This window comes from Sorex fumeus, unplaced genomic scaffold (assembly GCF_029834395.1).
Source record: "Sorex fumeus unplaced genomic scaffold, SorFum_2.1 ptg000098l, whole genome shotgun sequence".
Lineage (NCBI taxonomy): Eukaryota > Metazoa > Chordata > Mammalia > Eulipotyphla > Soricidae > Sorex > Sorex fumeus.
The window spans coordinates 17248966-17274037 of record NW_026606155.1 but is presented as its reverse complement, the minus strand read 5'-3'; the positions used below and the strand labels follow the sequence as shown (position 1 = coordinate 17274037).

Sequence of the window (25072 nt, the reverse complement as noted above, 5' to 3'; positions counted from 1 at the left end):
TACCAGAGTCCTGGGGCTCCATTCCTTTGTTTTCATTGACTCTGACACTGAAGATCCTTCCTCATTAGTCTCCTGCCCCTATGTCCAGCCCTTATAGAAATGGTATCTGTTTCTGTCACTTCATTGTTTTAGAGACTGTGGATTCAGCTTGGGTCTTTACATTTTCACAACTACTCCAATTTGTAATACTAAGAAATCTAATGCTGTAGTCATTCTTTCAACTAGTTATTCAACTGTTAGCAGCTTTGCATTGCATTTTGACTTTTGTTCTATCGCATTTTATATTTAAGTTTGGCAGCATCATTATTGCACTCTTGCTTATATTAAGAGAATGATTTGTCATCTGTTGTCAAAACACCACATTGAAGCTCATAAAATGTAAATCTGACCTTTGTGCTTATGAGCAATTCTATACGTTAGTTCTGAGTGTTTTCCCAAAGAGACGAAATTAATATTGAGCATTCAAGGTTGCAATTTCTAAGATATTGAGGTTTAAGGAACTCAAGAAAAGGCATTTTAAGTTAAAAAAAATTGTCACCCAAGTTCTGTTGCAGTGGAGAAAATATGCAACAAAGGTAACAATAAATTATTTTACTAGTGGTAATGCTGATATTGAAGATCTGTAGATCTGAAGCACCTGTAGATCTAAGGAATTAGATATAATTGCATACCTCCCCAGGAAAGTTTCCCAGGTTCTCATTCCTCCAGTTATCCTGTAGTGTACAGCAATTCTAAGTAGTCTTTTGATCTATTTAGCAAGTTTTGTTTGCAAAGAGCATCACTTTTTTTTAATTTATTTTTTATTAGTGAAATACCATGAGGTACAGTTGTAGATTTACAAATTTTTGTGCTTGGATTTCGGTCATACCATGATCAAATACCCATCCCTCCACCAGTGCCCATTTTCCACCACCATGGATAATATCCCTCCCCCCCATCCCCCCCATCCCCCCCTGCCACTGTGGCAGGGCATTCCCTTTTGTTCTCTCTCTCCTTTTGGGTGTTGTGATCAGCAAAAGAGGCATTGAGTGACAAACATGTTCAGTCCAGTCTACTTTCAACCTGCATCTCCCCTCCTGGGAGGATCCTCCAAACACCCTCCATTTGGGAGCATCACTTTTTTAAATGTTCCAAGCAAAAGGCCTAATATCATTGGGCCATCTTAGGTCATTGCTGATACAGTAATTCCAATTTTATATCACACAGTTATATATATATCAACCTCATAAATGCAGGTTCTTAAGCTGTACCCCAAACTTTAAAATCATATTCTGTGAAGGTGGGATCCATGGAATTATAAAACCACTTTATTAGCCCCTACCATGTTCTGTGCTGAAAAGGATAAAAGTGCATTGAAGAACTAAGTGTGTTGGTGCCTTTAGGAGCTGGAGTAAGGTCACCTCTGGTCACACACACCTCTCACTACCCACAATTTTAAGATGTCGTGGAAGCACTGGTTTCCAAAATGAGGTGTTAGAATAGAATAAAAGCAACCAATCCTGGATTGGTAAAGATTAATTGTACTACCATGGAACATTTTTCATAAAAAATAGTTGGTGAATTATTCTACCAAGAGACATTCGGGATAAAAGTCTAAGGTTTCTTTTTAGTTTTACAAAGGTTAAGGCAACAAAGCCTTTTCTTTTTTACGGTGTGCATTAGTACCAAATTATTTTCCTGAATGGAGAAAAAAATGCAATATTTTCCTTTATCAGCGCTGTTGATGATCTCATTTTTCTTTATATAATGGGGTATAACTGCCTGGGAACATGGTCTATAGGTACTATAGCTTGGAGTAGAATAGTAATGAGCATCTCATTAAGCCCAATGTTCTTCAACCACCAGTCCACAAATGAGGCCATGTAGAGGTGTAGAAAAGTTGAAAACCATTGCTGTGCCACGTTGGTTATAACTGCTGATGCCTGGGCCTGCTTGCAGGACAGATGCTCTTCCATGGTGTAAAAAGGGTAAAGAATGGTGTGAGTATTTTGTTTTCTGGAATTGAGTTTTTTATGTGGGAACAAATCACATCTGACAGATACAGTAAGGGTGCCGTGAGAAAATATGGAAACTGCCTCTTTCATATCCTGCTTGTTGTTTTCATAGGTACGATGGTGGGAGATCATACCCGCTTGGAATTCCATAATATCGAAACCGGTATCATGACTGAGAAGCGCTACATCTCCGTTGTTCCCTCCAGTTTCATTGGCCACTTGCAGAGTCTCATGTTTAATGGCATGCTCTACATTGACCTGTGCAAGAATGGTGACATTGATTACTGTGAACTGAAGGCACGGTTTGGACTGAGGAACATCATTGCCGATCCTGTCACCTTCAAGACCAAGAGCAGTTACTTGAGCCTGGCCACCCTCCAGGCCTACACGTCCATGCACCTCTTCTTCCAGTTCAAGACCACCTCTGCTGATGGTTTCATTCTCTTCAATAGTGGGGATGGAAATGACTTCATTGCAGTGGAGCTAGTTAAAGGGTGCGTGGATAATTTACAGGTTATAGTAGATATCTTAGCTCAAGCCTTACATAAAATATGAACATGAAATAAAAGGGTATGTTCTCCTGTTATACCTCTATCCTGATAGCTGATTTCATTCTCGTTGATTACAATTATTTATAAGGATCAGAACTGTAAGGTAGAGAAATCCATAAGTTATTTACCAATATTATACTAATTCAGTATGATCATACTTTTTACCATGAAAAATAGGGCTTAAAATATTTTTGTGTATATCTGAGGATGAAGAGGTAAAGTGAGTAAGGCTCTTGCCTTGCATGTGGCAGATCCAGATTTGATTTCCAGTTCTTCATATGGCACCCAGGATTCTGCCATATGTAATCCCTGAGCTCACAGTCAGAAGTAAGTCCTGAGTACCATTGGGTATTGCTCAAACACAAAAAAACAAAACCAATTTTTTAAACGCTAAATCATAATTATTTCAAAAAAGGTATATGAATAAAGTGCACAATTTTTGGAAAAGTCTTATCTGCAACTACCAAATCCATAGGAATAAATGAAACATGGTTTAAGCATTACCATGAGATTATTTATGTAGTTGTCAAAAATATTTTATTTCAAGACATTTTATTGCCCTGTGTTGGAAAATAGGCAAAAGTTAAAACTGGAAGAAGATTGTTTTGAAAACACAGATGTGTAATTTATGGTGAGATTAAATACCAACTTCTAGTATTTCTGAGTATAAAATATACCATTTTCGGCTGTATTTTCGGTAGGTGGTGTCAAAATTGTAGATTCTCTGAGTATGGAATGAAAGTAGCATTTGATAGAAACTGACTATTCCTCTTTGGGAATCTCAAGTAATTAGATGGTTTCTGTCACTCCCAGGTACATACACTACGTGTTTGACCTTGGAAATGGCCCCAACGTGATCAAAGGAAACAGTGACCGTCCCCTGAATGACAACCAGTGGCACAACGTCGTCATTACCCGGGACAACAGCAACACCCACAGCCTGAAAGTGGACACTAAGGTGGTCACTCAGGTGATCAATGGTGCCAAAAATCTGGATTTGAAAGGTAAACCTTGACAGGACATTGGAACATGTCTTAGAGGATTGCATGCAATCCTCAACTGTTTCCAGAGGCAGACTATGGGTTTGGAGTTCCACACAGTTTGAATACAATCGTGCATATCCTATTTGAACAAAACTAAGTTTTATCATCATGCAACTTATTTGATTTTTATTATGGCAGCTCTTTCAGGAATAGTTTTCTCTATTAATCTAGGACATGTGGGGACTGAGAAGTGAGGTGATAGATGTCAGACGTGGAGGGGCCATATCTCAGAGGAAGGAATGCAGGCAAGGGACAATCAGCTCAGTCATTTGCTGCCTGGCAAACTTGGATAAAATTTTTTAGCCTTTCTTAAGCTTCCATATAGTTTGTTTACCTTTTTGGGGGGTGAGGGGGTAATAGTACCTTTAAAGTATGTGAGGAGTTTTAATAATTTGTTTATAAAAATCCTCAGCTGGTTTTTACATTCCTGGAAGGGTATACAAAAGAAAGCATTCAATAAGTGGTACCTTTGTTGAAAATGTTTGGAATCTTTACTTCATCATAAAAAGATAATATATCTTTTTATAAGAGTAGTTCGGACAGAGAAGTAGACAATAAAAGTTAGAAATGATCATTCTGGGACAAGAACTTAGTGTTGAATATAGGTAAAGGGATTTACATGACAACTTTTAAATACCTGTATTGTAAACCATAATGCCTGAAAGGAAAGGAAAAAGAGAGAGAGAGAGAAGGAAGGAAGGAAGGAAGGAAGGAAGGAAGGAAGGAAGGAAGGAAAAGAAAGAGAGAGAAATAAAGAAAGGAAGGAAGGAAGGAAGGAAGGAAGGAAGGAAGGAAGGAAGGAAGGAAGGAAGGAAGGGATGGAGGGAGGAAGGAGGGAAGGAGGGACAGAGAGAGGGAAGGAAGGAAGGAAGGAAGGAAGGAAGGAAGGAAGGAAGGAAGGAAGGAAGGGAAATAAAGAAAGAGAGAAATAAAGAATGGAAAGAAGGAAGGAAGGAAGGAAGGAAGGAAGGAAGGAAGGAAGGAAAGAAGGGATGAAGGGAGGAAGGAGGGAAGGAGGGAGGGAGGGAAAGAAGGAAGGAAGGAAGGGAAATAAAGAAAGAGAGAGAAATAAAGAATGGAAGGAAGGAAGGAAGGAAGGGAAATAAAGAAAGAGAAAGAAATAAAGAATGGAAGGAAGGAAGGAAGGAAGGAAGGAAGGAAAGAAGGGATGGAGGGAGGAATGAGGGAGGGAGGGAGGGAGGGAAGGAAGGAAGGAAGGAAGGAAGGAAGGAAGGAAAGAAGGGATGGAGGGAGGAAGGAGGGAAGGAAAGAAGGAAGGAAGGAGAGACAGGCGGCAGGGGAGGGAGAGGGGAGGGAAACTGGGGATATTGGTGGGAAATGTAGACTGTTGAAGGATCAGTTGTTGGAACATTATATAACTGAAATCCAATTGTGACCAACCTTGTAATTGTGTATCTTCTGTGACTCAATAAAAAAAATTAGAAGGAAATGGTAAAAAAAAAAAAAAGAAAGGAATGTTTACTTGCAATGCTCTCTTTTTTTTCCCAACATTTGTTTTCAATGGAAATACCTGGTTATGATCTAATAAACACTAATCTCAAGGTCATCTGCTTTAGATGTTTTCATATCTCTTACCCATGCACTGTTCATGTGTTTTTTTTTTCCTTTCTTTTCCAGGTGACCTCTACATGGCAGGTCTGGCCCAAGGGATGTACAGCAACCTCCCCAAACTTGTGGCCTCCCGGGATGGCTTTCAGGGCTGTCTGGCGTCAGTGGACTTGAATGGGCGCCTGCCGGACCTCATCAATGATGCTCTCCACCGCAGTGGACAGATCGAACGTGGCTGTGAAGGTATCTCTTGTTTTGGTTTTTAAGCTAAAGCCTGTTGCAAGCACCAAGCCTTTCGCTGCCTCTGCCAGTGCCTCCTTCCTCATCTTACCAATTTACCTCTCTCATTCCCATTTGCCATTTCATTGGACACTGCATCACCATCAGTGTTCTCTTGTCACAGGCTGAGTATGTCAAGACATATGCCGAAGGCTCCAGGAATGTATGGTGGCAGATGTCTTCTTAGTGTCACATACTTGTCAATAGAGGACCTTTCCTGGCATTGACATCAGGCTTCCCCTGACTTGTGCCTTTGCTTCCAGCATGGCTGAAAGGGCATCAGGAACTTGTACTTGTGTGCTAATCCATGGGGAAGTACAAATCAGAGACCTTTGAATGTCGCTTCTAGTAAAATGGTCCTTGGTCACTAACATCTATTGAGTTATTTAAAGCAAACCCAGCAGGGTAGGAATAGGATGCCCAATGCTATGATGAGGGAAGAGTAACGAAATTGCTCAGTACTTGGTGGCTGTCCCGTAGCATCGGGTTGTTGCTTTGTAGAGTGCAGTGCAATAGCATGGAGTTTGATTGTAGAAATGCCGACATTTAGGTCCAAGTTATATCTCAATAGCAAATTACCTATTCTTGCTGAAATATATCATCCTACCAAATATTTTCCAATAAAAGCTTCCTTGAAAAGTAATATACATAAATCAGAGGCATATAATGTATATTTATGCACATATACACATATGTTTACATATATAAAATCATTTACATGCATAGTATGTACTCACTAAATGCTAGGGATATTTTATAAATATTATCTCCTATGATATATATAATAACATCGCATGCCAACTCACACAGCACACTAAAGGATGCTCAGCCTCTTTCTGTAGATGACCCACACTGTTCTTAAGATTAACTGAATTTTCCATGACTAAAATCTGTTCTTTTTTAAAAAAAATTGAATCACCATGTTCTTTATAATTAAAAAGTCAACCAGCAGAGGGCAGCAGTGAACACTTTCAGATTTTCCTAGGGATCCAGGGTGAGTGGCAAAGGGAATTCTAAACTACCTTGCAAGGCTAACAGGGTATCCCTCCAGTGGTTAGGGTCGATGCATTTTTCCTTCTGGTTGAGCCTCATGGTTCTTTGTGTGCTGCATTGTGTTTTCTTGTATTTCACATGAATCTACCACACCAGACCTGTTCATTCATTTCCTGAACATTCCACTTCATTGATCATCCCGTTTTTCCACAGCTTTCATCTGAGTTCACTCTCCACCTCTAAAGCACATTTTCAGGAAACTTCCCATCTGCTTCATTGGCTGATGTGTAGTATGGAAGTCATTTTCCTGTGTCTAAGAGTCAGTTTCCCATATGGCACTATGTAATATGGTTGATTGATGGTCCCCATAAAAAACTATAGCTTCCTTTGACCAAAAATATTTCTTAAACCCTATTGGCCAAACACAGTGTGTTTTTACAGGAAGACACAAAGTTAGGAATCACCAAGAACTTAAAGTAACCACTTTTCCTTTTACTCCTGGAAATATGCAATTCTATTAGACTGCAGACACTTTATCTCCCAGGCTGACTCTAAATTCTTTCCAGTGTTAATGAAAATTCTGAGGTAGATACACCATTGGGGAAAAATTGAACCTCTAAGTTTAGAATTAACCTGAACCTCTTAACCTAGAAGATTCTGGAAAGATAGAAATCTTAGTTATCATTTAAAGATAAATAAAATATAATTGTACTTAAAAATGTTTATGAATCACACAACACTTATTAAATATTTATATCCAGACATCAGTTCTTTAGATTTAAAAATTTCAGGATAGAGCTATTGAATTCCACAGTCAATTAAAATAGAAGGTGGATCTCATGTAAAGGTAAAGGTAAAGGTAAAGGCCCTCCCGTTGATCGTTGATTTGCTCGAGCGGGCCCAGTAACATCTCCATTGGAGACTTTGTTGTTACTGTGTCTGGCATATCGAATACTCGGTAGCTTGCCGGGCTCTCCGAGAGGGGCAGAGGAATCGAACTCGGGTTGGCCCTGTTGGCCGCTTGTAAGGCGAACGCCCTACCTGCTGTGCTATGTAATTTTTAATTTAAAAGGACATTTAAAACTGGTATAGAGAAGTCAAGGAGCAGAGAGGACGAGCTTTCTTCACCCTCAAGAACCCTCAATGGAACCCCAGCAGGCAGGAGGGTGGCCTGGGTCTGTGCCACCTTCCCAAGCTCTATGGTGGCTGAGGTCACTGAAACACTGATGGCGATGAAGAGTGAAATTGCTGAAAAATCACAGGAAGATCGGGAGGAAGCAGCCGCTGCCCCGAAGCCTTTAAGCCAGCAGGCTCAGCCCTAGAGCGGGGATGAAATCAGGCTCTTCATTCTTGAGTGGGAACTCCTGGGCAACCTGCATGGGAAGAAGAATATCAGAACCGCCAAAGCGATGGCACAGAGCTCAAAACTAAGGGTATCCTGGAGAGCCGGAAGCAGTGTCTGAGTATGTTGGAGAACCTGCAAGAGATGTACTGGACCATCCACCACACCAACCAGCGGCCCCGCAGCCAGCCGCTGTCCTGTCCCTTCGGTGAAGCCCTGCACCGACTCCTGGGGCCCAAGAGGCAGCAACCAGTCTCCCATCCTACCTGTCAACATGGGGTCCATCTGTCTGCTCCTCCTGCTCAGTTCCTGGTCTGGGGACCACGAGGTCCCTTTGAGAGGCCACTGCGGACGCCCCCACCTGTGTTAGATGCTCCATGGATGCAGCTGCCTGTGGAACCTGCCAGAGCTCAGTGAGTCGGATGACCGCGGCAACCTTCTGCTTCACTCCAGGCCTGCCTGCCTTTGTACCCTTGGGCTTTGTACCTTCAGTGGTTTCCAAACTCCCAACTGTCCCTAGCCCTCCTGCTACCCCCAACCCCTTGACAGCTCCTAGCCCCTGATGACCCCCGGCCTCCCAAATGCCCCCAGTTCCCTGACTATATGCAACCTTGATGGGCCCCAGCCCCCTGTCCCAGCTCCCCAGTAGCCCCCAGGCCCCCAGCTCTCAGTCAAAGTGATCTTTCTCCTCTTGACTCTGATCCCAACTAGCCTGTCCCCAAGCAAAAATTTTAAAAAGTTAAAAAAAAAATCCTGGGACTGGAGCAATAGCACAGCGGGTAGGGCATTTACCTTGTACGCAGCAGACCCGGGTTCAATCCCCAGCATCCCATATGGTCCCCTGAACACGGCCAGGAGTAATTCCTGAGTGCAGAGCCAGGAGTAACTCCTGTGCATTGCCGGGTGTGACCCAAAAAAAAGCACAAAAATAAATAAATAAATAAAAATAAAAGCAAAAAAAAGAAAAAGAAAAAAAAGTCTTCTACTTCTACCCCCATAAAAACCAGTGACAGTGACATTCAGTAATGTGAACTTCTTCCCAACTATGAACTTCTGTGACTTTCATTAAAGTGACCCTCTCTCCCCCCAAAAAAACTGGCATAAAGTAACAAAGTTAATTTAAAATAATGTTTTTTATTTATAATATTTAGGCAAAATATTATCATTTTAGCATGCAACAAATTACAATTTGTATCGACACTTTACATTTCTTTTACCATGTTTAGCCTTCTTTCAGCACTCATCTCATTTCAAAATAAGCACACTTAAAATGCTCATCAATCATGTGTGTGTTATTATATAAAAGGATGCTTTAGTCAAAAATAAAAATCAGGGTATAAAGAAATACAGTTGTGATGCTGGATTAAAAGGAAATGTAAACTAACTTTTTATAAAAGTAGATTAAACATATAACAGAAAGATTGCAATAGACCCCACTTAAGAGAACTTTAAGAGGACCAGTGAGAGCATTAGCACAAGAAAATTACCCATCCAATTGGGCAAAATACTCCCCGACCTACAGCACTATGTGTAGTTTGGCATGACTCACCACATGCATTATGGAGGGTTCCGTCCTCACTCTGAGTATGGGTGATTGTGCAGAGCCGGATATTGGGACTTGATGGCTCCACCATCTGTATCTATGACAAGTCCCATGGGCCTAATAGCCCTGCACTCTATTGCCATGGAGATAATGATGATGGTTCTCCAGGAGCACTAAGATGCCCTATTGGGTGGGAGGAAGTGGAAGATGAGTGCCCAGGAAAGAAGTTTCTTGTTTATTGTACACATATGACTTGGATAATTAGTGTAAGTAACCAGAAAAAATAGTCCAAAAAGTGGACTAAGATATAAATTACTGTCATTGGAAGTTTCCACCATTGTGAATAAGCCCTTGTAAAAGATCCCAGAAGATTTTTAGAGTACTGTGGAAAATGATGGGAAGGGAAATTTAAAGCAAACAACCTTAGGAAGATTACAGAAGGTGTCACTCTTATTTTGAATTTCCAAAGTCCACGTTAGAAGGGATTATCAGAAGGCCTTTGAATATTAGGTTACAAGGGAATTAGTGGAAATAGATCACATTTCTTGATCATTTCTTTGTACAGAAGAGTAAACCCTTATTACTGATACCAGGATCTCTTCACCACGGCAAATGTGTTTTATCTCTACATTTCTGGAAGACAGAGGTCAAGATGGATCATATTGTCCCTGTGAAAGTCACAGATGACACTTAGCTTCTCTAAGTTGTAGCATATGGCTTCCCTGTTAAATATTACCTAAAAGAATCCAAAGCTTCTTTTAAAAAGATATTGACCCATTACTCTTTCTTTCAATTGTTTATAGAAGAAATTTTTAAAAATCTTGAATCAGGTTTGAATTTTATGTCTCTAATAGATGCAAAGAGCGTAATTTAGAAATTACATGCAATTTTTATATGACCTTGCCAACACATCACTTTGGATGGCAGTCTCTCTTTAAGAGCTAGGAATTTTTTAAATAAAGTGTGATTCAAGAATTGGTTGGCATCTCTCTCTCTCTCTCTCTCTCTCTCTTTCTCTCTCTCTCTCTCTCTCTCTCTCTCTCTCTCTCTCTCTCTTGAGGGTAGCTTTGCTGCAGAGACCAAGGCATGGACTGGCAAGATATGCAATTCTACTACTGCAGTTATAATACATCTGCAATAAACACGCAGGCAGGCATGACTAAATAATAGGGTATGGTGTGATGCCATGCTGTCAATAGCCCTTCCTGCCTGACTATTTTCTTGTAAAATAAATTGACCTCTTTGATTTTTTTCCCAAAACCACCTTGATGCTAATCAACGCCCAGTGTTAGTGCCAAGTTCCTTGGTGGCATTTTTAGGAAGTTACAAGAAGTACTCCCTAGCAAACCTTCCATGCCTAGCACCTACGCTTTCTAAAGTAGCTCTGTGGGCTTTGTCTGACTCTAAATGTGTCTTTCAGTCTGGTCACACCTGCCTCTGATTTGGGGATATTTTTCCTGACAGATGGAAAATCATTTGTCTGAACCATCTGCCTTGGGGTTGGCTGTGTGGGCGTGGGGAGGCTCTTGTCACCATCGCTTGTGCTTTGTCCAGTCCAGTGTTCCCTGTTGCTGCGCTGTGATGTGGCTCTGATGAGGCCTGCTCGCCCTGTTCTGCGCCTTCTTGTCTGTGCTGTGTCTGAAGCCCCTCTGGAGCATTGCCATTGTCTGTCTGAGTGATGTTGGTGATGCTGACTGTACTTTCATTTTTGTAATGTTACCCTGGTTTACTCGACCTCTACTAACCTCTGGTTATTGTTTTCGCCTTTTCTGTTCTTTTGCTAACAAAGTTGCGTTGACCAAAGCTGACCTGCAAGGTAGAGAAGGTTCTTGTTCACATTCTCCCCTTGGACTGAAAGATGTCCTGTGTCACCCTTGGTATCTTTTCTGCAGAGACCTTCAAACTGTCGCTCCTTTTGGACAGCAGCAGTTGTGGGGAGGAGGCTGAACCATGTGTTCTTCCAAAATGGTGGCAGAAAACTCAGGTCACTTGACAAAAAAACAGTCCCCACGGCAAGAGTAGGGATGGACCATGGCTCATTTTGTTTGTTTAAACTGAGAAGTGGCTGGAGAACATCTTTTACTGTGACTATCCAAATATGTGCCCATATAATTTAGAGAGATGGTTAACATCTCACACAGATGCTTCGAAGGGGTTGTCTCCTTTAATTTACTCACTCTAGGTAGACAGCAGCGCTTGGAAGACAGGGAAGGAAAGGCCAGTTGAGTTCTTTAGGTTTTCTGGATCATAGCATCAATCTTAGAGCAGGACATTTGAGTGCTTGGGCCTTATTAAAAAGAATGCATTTTCGGTTACTCTACTTAAAAGAATTTGTGCTCAGGCATTTGGGAGACATGAATATAATTAAAATGTTCTAGAGATTCATGTTTCCTATTTAGAGTTTTTCCTGAGTGTTTAAATTCCCTATTTTATGACTGAAGAGAAAAGTTCCCTTGGGAATAAAAGGAAGGAGCTGGCAGATTCATCCTGAACTCCTTGGATGCCTGCATGTTAGATGTCAGTGAACAAGTACTATAGAAAATGCTTCTCGTACCATTCACAGAGGCACCTTTTAAAGTTAGTAATGATCCACTGATCCTCTTGGATCAACTAACTCTTTGGCTTAGACTAGCAAGTCAAAATCAAGATATAAAATATCTTTGGAGGGCTGAATTTATAGCCCAATGGGTAGGGTGCTTGACTTGCACATGACTGACCCCGGTTCAATTCCTGGCACTAGTCCCCTAGGCCCTTCCAGGAGTGAAATCTGAGCACATAATCAGGTATAATCCCTGAATACTGTTGAGTGTGGCCCCTAAACATGAAGACACACACACACACACACACACATATATACACACACACATATGTATATATATATGTGTACATATATGTCTTTGAGTTGATATTTGAGCCTCTGAGTTTATAATCAACAAAATTTTAGAAATAATTAAAGCAATGCTATATTTTATTAAAGTATAGTTTTATCCTAAAAGATAATTTGATGTCACTTACTATAGCTAACTTAGGCAACCATTACAATAGTTCTATTTCTAAGGAATAAAATTTTCTAATAAGACCTCTCTCTATTTTACTGTAACTCTTTTTGTTTTATTCCCTCTGAGCAGAATGATATATATGCCAATAAATAAGAAAATTTAATAAAAAGAACACCATCAGGCTGGTACTGAGGAAGCTAAATGCAATAGCCACCAATTTTAAAGTATTTTTGGACAATTTTAGTAATACTAAAGACTGTGTTCATATATGGTTCAGGTGTCAAAATAGTTCTGTTCCTTATATCTCTATCCATGAAGAGGAGGTAAAAGAGGACAAAGTCTGATATTAGTATACAATCTAAGTGGCCAAAACTCTATAACCAGATTCATAAAACTAGACATTACATCTCCTCTTAGACATTATCATCTTTCATAGTAAGAACTCTAGGATTTTAAGTTCTAGAACCAGAACCTAGAACAGAACTTTTTACATGGGGCTTCATACAGAAAAAAATGACCACCCCACCAGTGCACATCCCAAGGAAAGCAAATTGTAGGGATCATTCAAAGAGCTGATTGATTTATCTCAGACACTGTTATAAATTATGCATTATTAATTAAAAATCAAAATATACACAATTCAGTTTGGAGTACAGATCTTGTGATTAATAGTTTGTAGTATTTTGATTTTCTCCATTTAAAAATCATTATGGCTTTTAAATTATTGATGCTAGAGTTTACATTGGGTAAGGTGCTTGCCTTGCACACCCTGGTTCAATCCCCGGCACACCTTATGGTCCCTTGAACTTTCTAGGAATTATAAAGGAATGTAGAACCAGGAATAAGCCTTGAGTACAGCTCAGAGTGGACGCAAAGCAAATTTTTAAAAAGTTGTTTCTCCTTTGACTCAGGCTCTTTCCTTCTCTGGTAATGGGATATGACAGTCTGCAAAGAGGTGTTATTCTTTGTTACTACTTTATACTCTGGAGCGATAGCACAGCGGTAGGGCATTCGCCTTACAAGCGGCCAACATGGCTGACCCGAGTTCGATTCCTCCGCCCCTGTCGGAGAGCCCGGGAAGCTACCGAGAGTATTCGATATGCCAGACACAGTAACAACAAAGTCTCCAATGGAGACGTTACTGGGCCCGCTCGAGCAAATCGACGATCAACGGGAGGAACACCATCACAGCAGGGCCACCATCACTTTATACTCTGCTCCAGTTAACTCTGGCAAAGACCTTTAGGATTCAAGTATCTTCTGTTACTCTTGCCAGCTTCCGAGGGCACAAAATGATAAATACAATACTAGTGCCCTTTCAGTATGAAGAGCAGCAAAACTATATGATGAATGGAGAATAGTACATGGAGTTGTCTGGAATTTTTAGAGAAAGTGGCATTCAGCAGAAAACAACAGAGGGTCTAGGAAATGTTATGAATCTGGACAACATAACAGTAACTCAAATGTAAGGGTGAAGAGTTACTGTGTTGTTAGTGGGGGAGGTTATTTATGTTCTTAATTTCTCCAGTGATTGTGTTGGGTTTACTTTGGAGAATGGGGGAACATTCAGAGGTTTTCAGGGCTTTTTAAAAAAATTTTTATTAGTGAAACACCATTAGGTACAGTTGTAGACTTACAAATTTTTATGCTTGGGTTTCAATTATACAATGATCGAGTACTCATCCCTCCACCAGTGCCCATTTTCCACCACCACTGATCCCAGTATCCCTCCCACCCCCCATCCCACCTTGCTTCTGTAGCAGGGCATTCTCAAGGCTTATTCTTAGCTCTGTTCAGGGATCACTCCTGGCCATGCTGGAGATCTAAATGATACTACTGTAACTGTTCAGGAGCTTATATAAATCAGCTTATGTTGAGTTTGGGTATTGGGCTTGCAGTCTCTAATTTTGAACTAGTCAGTAGGAGCTCAGGTAATGATAGGAAGAGTGAAAAGTGCTGTTCTAAAACACAGTCACAGGACCTGAGTGTGGAGGGGGCTGTGGACCATGCCAGCAATGGTGCCAGCTGTGTGCTCAGGGGATGCTTCTTCAGGCAGAGTTTGGACAGACTGTTGCTAGTGTATTTTCAGCAGCTTCGCATTGAGAACATGCTGAAGAGTGTGGACAGTCAGGAGATCTCTGGGAGTCAGTCTGACTGAAAATCATGTGTTTGTGTAGATTACACAAAATGAAAATGGGACAGTGGCACAGATTTCCTGTGTGAAGCCTGTCCGGTGCCCCAAGGACACTAGAAGGAGGACAGGGTTTCGTGGGGAATGATAATAGAAGCAAGGAATGAAATAGAATTTCCTCCTCCCTTCAATAGCATCTTAGTTTTGTTTTTATAAGGGACTCACCGAATTCTGACATACTTCTTGCAGTGCTTTGTTGGTTTGAACTCCAAACCAACTACAAGTCTGAGGACAGTGGGTGGGGAGGGTTTGATTTTCCTTTCCTTTCTTGAATTGGTAGTTTCCTTCACTGAGGGCTCCGCTAGTGTAGTCGCAGGCTAGGCACTTGGTCTGTTCACCAACTTTATGACTGTAACCTTACATAGAAGATAGATTTATCCACATTTCTTAGATGACTTTGTGGATTTGTCACATGTTATCTCATTTCATCCTCACAGAACATGAGGTAGTAACATAATCTCCATTATGTAGATGAGGAAATTGAAGCTCAGAGAGTTTTAGTAGCTGGTCTAAGTTCAGAATTCTAGTAAGAGACAAGACTGGATTTAACAGACTGTAAACTTTTCTCTCTGGTGTAGAAGGAAAAGGCAGAAATACTCCCGAACTGAAATATTATACAAAGGGCCACTGAGTATCTGAGTGAGCTCAAAGAGGATTTTATGATAGATGATGTTCATATCAATGCTATTATATTAAGTTTTAGATGTTATTTGTATGATTTTATTAAAGCAAATTATTCTAAATTACCTGTCTTTTTGTGAAGTCTGGCTTTTGCTCCTCACTCTCTCCACCCCCTTCCACAGCCCTGTTTTTGGTTTTTGAGTTTTGGGTTACACCCTGAGGTGCTTAAAGCTTTTTCCTGACTCTGTGCTCAGAGATCACTCCTGGCATTGCTTAAGGGACTAAGTTGGGTGGCAGGTCTGAACACAGGTTTGGCCATATGCAAAGTAAACGCCCTGCCTTCTGTACTGCCTCTCTGCACTCCTTCTCTCTTTATAAAAACATCCTCTACCTCAATCTCAACAGGGATTACATTAATGTTGAAAAAGAAAAGAAAAAAGAAAGAAAATGAAACCTCAGTTATATTTTCTGAATTGGCATTGACTTTTGAGGACTTGTTTATGACTTTAAATAGAAGGCATTATCTAATTGTTTGACTTTTATGATCCAGCATCCCCAGAAAATAAGTAGATTGAGAATGTATGCTGAAGGATGCCAGATATCCTCTAGGTTTCACAAATCCCCTGTGCTCTCACCTGGGAGTATATTCTTCTACCTCTCCTTAGTCATGGAAGTGTCAAGTGGGTATTCAGGTTTACTCATAAAATTTCATTCCATTTACCATAAAAGCAGAGTGATGCTAGAGTTGACGCGAAGATTGGAACTTTGCAAATTGGTTGGCATCATTTTACGTGTATCAGTTTGAAATGGGATTGTGGTAGGAGTAAATTACAGTAGGAAAATTTACAAATGTTACAGATCAAGTTGTTATCCACCCCCTCACTTCCTTCCTGGGAGTTATGATTGTTAAATATTTACCAGAACAAAACCCATTACAGGCCTATTAAAGATGTCATGAGGGCATCTTGGGTTCAACTTGGTCCCATCATAACTTGCTTTATATGCACTGTTGGAAGAAAAGGCTGAAATGATTACAGAGAGTAATTCTAAAAATCATACGTGTTGGATTTTATATTACTGGGGACGGGAACAGCAAAGTTTCCCAGTCGGTACTCAGGAAACCCAGAGGCATCTCCCAAGGATTCTCAACCAACCAGAGCAGCAGTTCAGTTCAGAGACTGAGGATGAGATGCCACAACTTGTGTCTTTTAATAACCAGAGACCCCAAGTGTTGCTCAGGGACCCGGGTATTACTAGGATTTTTCACTCATTACTTCAACCAAGTCATGATTTTGAGCCTTCATTTGAACATAGCACATCCATAGCACAGCGGTAGGGCGTTTGCCTTGCACGCAGCCAACATGGCCAACCCGAGTTCGATTCCTCCGCCCCTCTCGGAGAGCCCGGCAAGCTACCGAGAGTATCTCGCCCGCACGGCAGAGCCTGGCAAGCTCCCCGTGACGTATTCGATATGCCAAACACAGTAACAACAAAGTCTCCAATGGAGACGTTACTGGGCCCACTCGAGCAAATCGACGAACAATGGGAGGGCCTTTATTTTACTTTTATACTTCAGTACCTGAGTATGCTTTTGAAGAGCAACTTTAATGCCTTCTGAGCATTAGCAAGGTGCGTTATCTTCCTGCACTGGAAACATCTGTTCATGGATCTCCTTGACAATGGTATGAAAGCCTTCAGGCCTCTGATCTCTGGCTTTATTACTCTTTAAAATGGGAACCAGAGCATTCACTGCTCAAAGTCAGTTCTGGTGAAGAAAGACAACCCATTTCAGGACCATTGCTTTCTTACTAAGTTGAGTTGCTTATTAAGTAGAAGCAAATTGGGCTTCTACCAATTAAAAAATGTCAAATCCTATGTAAATGTGATTTTCTGAAGTAAATAACTTCAGAAAAGCTACTAGAACCCCAAAGTTTTGACATTTTCATTCCTTATCTTATCAGGAGATATAGATTTTATAGGAAGCTGGTAAGGTTTTTTTTTTTCATTATATCTCCACTTAGATATTTACATATACAAATCATTTATCTATGTGTACTCATCTTACCTTTTCAGTATTTTTCTCTCCTTCCTACCCAATTATCAATCTTTTTATGAGAAAAATAAATTAAAAAACACAAAAGCATAAAAGTTTATACATTTACCAGACCCTGGCAGTTGAAACTCAAGGTGGCAGGTAAGAGCTCTTTAGACAGTCCCTTGGCTGCTCATTCAAGGCACCTGTCCTTGGTGTTGTGTTTTGATGGGGAAACGGAAAAACCTTTGGTTGGCTCTGAGCTCTGCTATGATGATGCTTCATATTTATTTCCCATATAGATTCTAAGCATTGGCTAGAAACTCATGCTCTGTAATTACAGAGGAATAGTGCTCAACTGCCCCTCTGGCTAACAACAGCTGGGCTTCCAATCTTAACTCTTTAGGACTAATAGGCACGGGCAGTCAGATCAAGAGAATTCATCCCCAGATCTCCTTCTCACTTATACCACGTAATTGGGCCAGCTCTACGAGGTGTGAGTTTGACAATATGAAAACAATTATAAATTGGGTTGTTTGTGGCATAGGCTTAGTTAATTCTCCTTGGGTGATGTTAGAGAGGATGTATATTCTATTATAAATGACTATGCTTCAGACAGCACTTCTATCTCAAGGATCTGCCAGAAATATAAGACACCATGTCAGTTTTTGATTTCCTAGATAAAACAGAAGAGTTGGCTAAGTCTGTTTCCATGTTCCGTAATGGTGGATTTTAGCAGGAACAAACTTGAAATGGTTATCCTGGATAGTTCATAAAACAGTAATCCCAAATTCAAGCAGAATGTTGGGAAATAGATTACAGAGTTACCACTGTATCACTGTCACTTCACCCCATTGTTCATCAATTTCCTTGAGCAGGCACCAGTAACGTCTCCATTCATCCTAGCCCTGAGGTTTTAGCAAGTGCCATATTGGAGGCTCCTTCAGGGTCAGGGGGATGAGACCCATCATTGTTACTGGGTTTTGGCATATCGAATACGCCATGGGGAGCTTGCCAGACTGCCTTGCGGGCAGGATATACTTGGTAGCCTGTCGGGTTCTCCAAGATCAAACCTGGGTTAGCTGTATGCAAGGCAACCACCCTATCTAACAGAGTTATCATCTGAAAAAAAAAGAAAAAAAGACACAATGTGATGTTTTTCCAGTGAACTAGAAACAGAGCTGGGAATTACAAAACTGAAATACAAACATTGACAAGTTTATGCCAGGGTCCTGGCCAGTCAACCCTGGAACTCTGGAGTATGATCCCCCTGGTTGCTGGACTTACTCCCTATAGGAGAGGGAGTGGGAAGGAGAGAAGCAGAAGCTTCCCTGGCCCTCCCCGCACAGTGGACTCCCACCGCCACCAAGAAAGAACCACGTGGAAGGGGGAAAGCTGAAGGTCAAGCAGCAATCCATTTATTAGCTCTCACACAGGGTTTTTTTTTTTATTTTTTTATTAGTGAAACACCATGAGGTATAATTCTAGACTTACAAATTTTTGTGTTTGGGTTTCAGTTATACAATGATCAAGTACCCACCCCTCCACCAGTGCCCATCCTCCACCACACAGGGGTTTTTATACACACATTTCAGGGGCAATCCATGTGTATCACGTTTACCTTGTCAGGGTCAATATGGCTGTTAGTTAATGGTTTAAATCCCCTGCTCTCAAGGCTGGGTGTATTAGTTCAGACAGATAGTAACTATTACATCCCTCATCCTCAACCAGAGTGCCTGCATGTGTGGAGTGCTGGAGCAAGCCCCTGGGTCCCTGTGAACAGGGCCAGCTCTTTCTTTCAGGGGCAGGGAATTTAGTCAAAGTTTCAGGCCGGCTACTGAGACCCCAACAAGTTTACTTAATCACTTCCTGCTTATTTTGCTTCTGGTTTCTCACCTGACTTTTCAGAGAAGTGACACCATCTTTCCTCAAAAGGATTTGTGACCTTTTTTCTGATCTGATTGCATAACAAATGCAAAATTATAATAGAGTTTCCCCCCCGCCAAGAGGTTCCTTATAATAGAGGTTCCCCAAAGCCTTGAGTTTTAAGAATTAAGCTCTTATTAGAAATAAATTTTCTGAATATGTAACTGAAAAGCTATTTGTTGTCATAGAATGTCTGGCGTATTAAGTTGTTGGAAGATGATTTTTAGATAAAATTAAGTTTATAGAATATATTCAATTGGTCCATATATTTGTTTATGTAATTAGATATAAATGGATCCTCCTATTAAACTTTTAATTGAAGTGGAATTTGAAATTTTTCTAAATTAAAACTCTTCATATGAACCGGAGAGATAGTACAAGGTTGAGGTGTTTTCTTTGCACTTGCAACCACATTTGATCACTGAACACCAAATAGGGTCCCTATGAATGCCACCAGGAGTGATTCCTAAGCACAGAGCCAGTAGTAATCTCTGAAATACTATCAGGTATGGATGTCAAACCAAGCAAACAAACAAAACAAACAAAAACTGTTAAGTGCCCTTACATTAAAATGCCATCTTTGGGCCAGAATGATAGTACAGTAGATAGGGTGGTTGCCTTGTATACAGTCAACCCGGGTTTGATCACTGGCATCCTGGCATCACGTGGTCCCATGAGTACATCCAGGAGTAACCTCTGAGCATTGCCAGGTGTGACTTCAAAACCAAAATAAATAAATTAAATATACGTGTTTACCTTACTTTGTGCCTAGGATTACATACAGATTCTCACTGCTGAAAACCTACATTTATAGAGTCGAGGTCACCACACACACACACACACACACACACACACACACACACACACACACACACAACACTCATGCTTGCTTGCATTTTCTCACATAAATGCACACATATTCTCCCTTATGATAATCCCCATCTAGAGAGGTGAGGTTACACACGCATGTGCGCACACACACACACACACACACACACACACACACACACGCACGCACACAGAGTTTCTTCCGGTGAACTCACATCTATAGAGGTAAGGTAATTAAAAGGTTGTGTTTCACAAGGTTGAATCTGAGATCTCACTCTTCTTTCTGCTTGTTATAAGTAGGCATTCACAAAAATAAAAATTACTTAACATTTCTGTGATTCAGTTTAGTTTTCTAACTTCTTACCTTCCAATTTGATCAACAATTAGAAAATTATTATACTTTTGACACTCTGAAGATTTTCCCATGGGAGAATCATTCTGGATTTTCCAATTCTTTAATACTTTTTATTATCATTGCTTCAGCATATGTTTATGAAGATGGATTGAATTAATATCTGAAAAGTACTTAGTACAGAATCTGGCACATTATAATGCTATGTAAGTCCCTGTTGCTTTGTTGTCATTATATTCTTTCTTCAATTTGTATGAGATCATTTTATATCAGTGGCAGTGCAGTTAAAAGCATTGCTAAAGTTTTCCTTTTATATTACAGGGATTTGGGAGTATGCTTCTTTAATTTTTCACACTTTTTTGAGATACTGCAATATATTAAAACTATAGGCATTGATATAAAATAGTCTAGTATAGAATGTATTTGTATAGCTTGAAGCAAGGATATTACTTTATAGTGCAGTCTTAGGAAATTTTTAGGGTCTGGTGTTCTCATTCAATTAATTGGCTGGAGTGATAGCACAGCGGGTAGGGTATTGCCATACATGCAGCCATATGGGTTCGATTTCCCCATCCCTCTAGGAGAGCCCGGCAAGCTATGGAGAGTATCCTGCCCGCATGGCAGGACCTGGCAAGCTCCCCATGGAGTATTCGATATGCCAAAAACAGTAACAACAATTCTCACAATGAAGACGTTACTGGTGCCCGCTTAAGCAAATCCATGAACAAAGGAGGACAATGCTACAGTGCTGCTACAGTGTTATCATTCATTCACTCAGTACACATTTATTCTAGGTTATTCCTAGGCATTGGGAATAGAGCAGAGAGTTTGTCTAGTGAGGGTAAATGAGTTTAATAGAGGAAATGTGTTCTCTTAATTACAATGACCACCACTATCTTTCACAAAGCTTGTTTCTAAGTAGGAAGTTGCTTATGTAAACTGACATTGGTAAATTCTGTACTTTATCAGTAAAAAAAAACACTGGCTTTATGTTGTAAAAGAGTGAATTTATTGCTTTATTTTGTTTAACTTTCCTTTTCAGTCAGTAATATTTTGAGTCCGAAATATTATCAAAAATATTAGTCGAAATATCAGATCCTTGTTCAGAAATATATAAATATCCATGTTTATATATATACATATGTATATATCTATGTATATATATATATATAATACTTCTGCACACAAAAAACTCATTCCACTAATAGGATGAGAAAGACAAGTAGAGTTTAATTTAAAGGACACCAATTTTGGTCACTATCACTGTCTCTGTCCTCCCGTTGTTCATCAATTTGCTCGAGTGGGCACCAGACCAGTAATGTCTCCATTGTGAGACTTGTTGTTACTGTTTTGGGCATATCAAATATGTCACAGGTAGCTTGCCAGGCTTTGCCATGCAGGTGGAATACTCTCGGCAGCTTGCTCTTTGCGAAGGTTGAAGGAATTGAACCTGGGTAGGCCGTGTGCAAGGCAAATGCCCTACCTGCTAGGCTATTGCTCCACCCACAGTTTTGGTACAGGGATTAAGCCTCTACTTAATTGTGGCCAACCCCAATTTGATCCTTAGGATCCGTGGTCCCCTGAGCACTGCCAGATACAGTCCTGGAGTCTACGAAGCACAGTCAGGGTGACCTGGATAACCCCTGCACCCTTGCATCCAAGCAGCTCTGTATCTTTGATCAGATTTCCTGGGTTGGCCAAATGCAATCAGAATAGCTCTTGGGCCCCTGGCAGAGCTTGGAAAGCTGTGGGTCCTAAAAGAAAGAATTCAATTAAAACAAATATCAGACCCTATCACTGTTACAATCCACATCAATAGAAATATATGAGAATCAATTATCTTAAACAATACAGACTGAAAAAAAAGTACATTTTAAATAAAAATTTAAAAGACTAAGAATGAACTCACCACTTGAAAATATGCAGAATAGCCATTTCAGGCCACAGATGGGTCTAGAGAAAACCTTGGGGGTCAGGCATGGGTGTAGGACCGGGACTCTATCTCAGAATTACAGGGAATGCTTTAGTGTTCAAGGGTTATCTAGTTTGTCATGACCCACATTCTTTAATGCTTGTGAAACAAATACAGTGGAATTTGGAAATTGCCTCTAATTTTCTTCCTACTCAACTCCTGACAACCTTTGACAAATGGGACAGATTGCTCACTTGGCAGGGCATATGCATTCATAGATTTTGTAAGCAGGAGATAAAGGCAAGTAAGAGGCCTCCAATTCCTCTGAGCTCAACGTGTTCTGAGACATTTTCTCTGCTTCTGACACGACACACTCAATGCTGCAGAGTGAACTTGAAGGGCATATTATATGGTTTCTAACAGAAGGCAGCAGTCAGTAGTTTGGAGATAAATAGTGAGAAAAACAAATGAAACAATTTGAAGATTATTACATAAGCCAAAAAGACTGAAATGTAATACAGTGCTAAATTGGATGTTATATGCAGATAGTAAATACCAGGGCCACTAGAAGAGGACAAATTGCTCGAAGTTATTGGAGAATATATCAGATAGGGAAAACATTTCATCTGGTCCTTATACTAAACACTATATGATGTTAAAGGAAAGGGAAAAGGCATGGAAAAGCCTTTGTTTTCAGATTGGATTGACATGCAAAGACTTAAAGTATTTTTCCTAAAGTTTTGCTGTTAGTCTGCCTTCCAGCAGAAATGTGCTTCTGATTCCTGGGCAAAATTGAATTATTTAGCCCATTGTTTGAGAAATATTTGGTCAAGGAGCCCTATGGACTTCTGAGCCATGCTTATTCTTTGAGAGAAGCTGTCCTGATTTGCTATTGTTAATGAAACTGGTACTACACAATGTTGAAATTTAAAACCCACTGAAAACCTGACCATGCAGTTTCCTTCATCTCCACAGGGGGGAACCACAGGGCATAGGAGAGCTGCAGAAACCCCGCAGCAGCGCTGCTCCCCCAGTGTTAGAAATCGTCTTGAATTTTCTTATGTCATATCCTAATAGCTTCTTATTGAGTGCGATGGTCTGTGCTGCTTCCAACCTTCATGCATAAATGCAAAACGCTTTGCCACCCAGAAGACAGGCTCTTTGTAGTCAGACCTCTCAGTGGGAACATAATCCGGAGGACCCAGTACGCTTACCTTTCAGATTTCTGCAGCTCTGTGAGGTTTAGTTTAGCTTGCAAAATGGACACTTACTACAATAGAAATATACTTATTCTGTCAAGTGCTCTTTAATATCAAGTGATGTTTAATTGGAGGAGTCAAAGGGCTTAGCTCCTTGGCCTCTGGGCTTTTGGGAAATGTAGGATCTTATCCTGAATATTAAGATATTTCTTGTTAGTTCAGAAAATGACAAAGGTATAGGTTTATCTTTAATCCCACTTTTATGTATAGAAGTAAAAATAAAGAAATAAAAGAATGGTTAAAGAGAGGGCCTTGGGATGACTTGAGGAGAGATTTTTTAAAAATTTTTCTATTACATAAAAAATTAAATTTATTTTAAGGAGATATTTTAATGGCTATCTCAGGCAGAAATGGCCAGCTATTTAAATGGTATATGTTACTTCAAAAGATTTTAAGAATCCCCCACATATAGGTAGTATGAAGTAGTAGGAACATATGTAATTATATTTATATATCCCTTGTGTTCGAGATAAAGAAAACTAGGAATGATAAAGAATAAAATCAATATATAATTTTCCTACATCTTAAATAATTCCCTTTTGCTTTCATGGGTACTTAAGAACAGTCTTCATTTTACCTATTACTGGAGTATATACATGAATCTCTAATTTTTGTCTGAATCTGAATCTCCAATTTTTATCTATATTTCAATTTCCTTTATGTTTAAAAAACATAGAGGGAATTCAGTACCTATAAGATACAAAATACCAATTTATTCTCTAGTGTTCTACACACTCTTCCCAATCATGCCCTCCCTTGCTTCCTCCTTATTCTCTTCCTCCTCCTTGTCTCCTCCTCCTCCTCTTCCTTCTTGTCAGCTATATTTTAAATGTCACAGAGTGGGCTTTATGAACTTTTAATGTCATTTAAATTTTTATATTTCCCAACTCAAAAGTCTCTAATTTAGTGGGTTGGTGGAAGGAACCCAGTATTTTGCTTTCATATTTTAACAAGTTCCTCTGTGATGCTAGTAAATAAAACCATGAGGACTTTGAAAATCATTGATGTTTAAGAAACTGGGCTAAGGGGCCAGAGCAATGAGACAGTGGGTAGGGTGCTTCCTTCACTGCAGCCTACCTGGATTTGATCCATGGCACCGTATATGGTCCCTCTCACTAGGATGATCCTTGAGCACAAAGCCAGGAGTAAGTCCTGAGCTGTGCTGGGTTTGGCCGTGAAAGAGGGACAGAGAGAGGGATATATACTATATATTTATATAGATATATATGTATGGAGGAAAGGAAAGAGAAAATAGAGAAAGAGAGAAAAAGAAAGAGAGAGAGAGAGATTGGTCTAATAATTTTACTCCCTTAGTTGAACACCTTTCATTTATGAAATATGTGATTTTTTGTAAACTGTGTTATCTCTCTGAGTTTGTTATTCTTTAAATCTGTGAAATGGAGATAATTATAAGTTATATTACTCATCCTGTACAATCCCTGGAGAGCTTAATGAGTTATCATACACAAAGCTTAGTTCTCGTACCTACAAGTTACAAAACACCAATTTATTCTCTACTGTTCTACACACTCTTCCCACCCATGTCCTCCTGGCTTCCTCCTCCTCCTCCTCCTCCTCCTCCTCCTCCTCCTCCTCCTCCTCCTCCTCCTCCTCCTCCTCCTCCTCCTCCTCCTCCTC

The 25072-nt window shown here is 40.2% G+C and overlaps 1 protein-coding gene across 19 annotated transcripts in view; it reads left to right on the top strand.

Annotated features, from left to right (window-relative positions):
- Positions 1 to 25072, top strand: part of NRXN3 (neurexin 3) — a 1716647-nt gene that overhangs the window by 794712 nt on the left and 896863 nt on the right. For 11 of the 19 annotated variants that reach the window (XM_056134049.1, XM_056134032.1, XM_056134029.1 and 8 more), the window contains 3 exons: positions 2107 to 2488; positions 3359 to 3549; positions 5227 to 5400. In XM_056134049.1, coding sequence (XP_055990024.1) covers positions 2107 to 2488; positions 3359 to 3549; positions 5227 to 5400 — 747 coding nt within the window. Of the gene's footprint in view, positions 1 to 2106; positions 2489 to 3358; positions 3550 to 5226; positions 5401 to 11103; positions 11131 to 25072 lie in introns of all 19 variants that reach the window. The other 8 variants (XM_056134028.1, XM_056134030.1, XM_056134039.1 and 5 more) reach the window with 1 other exon arrangement.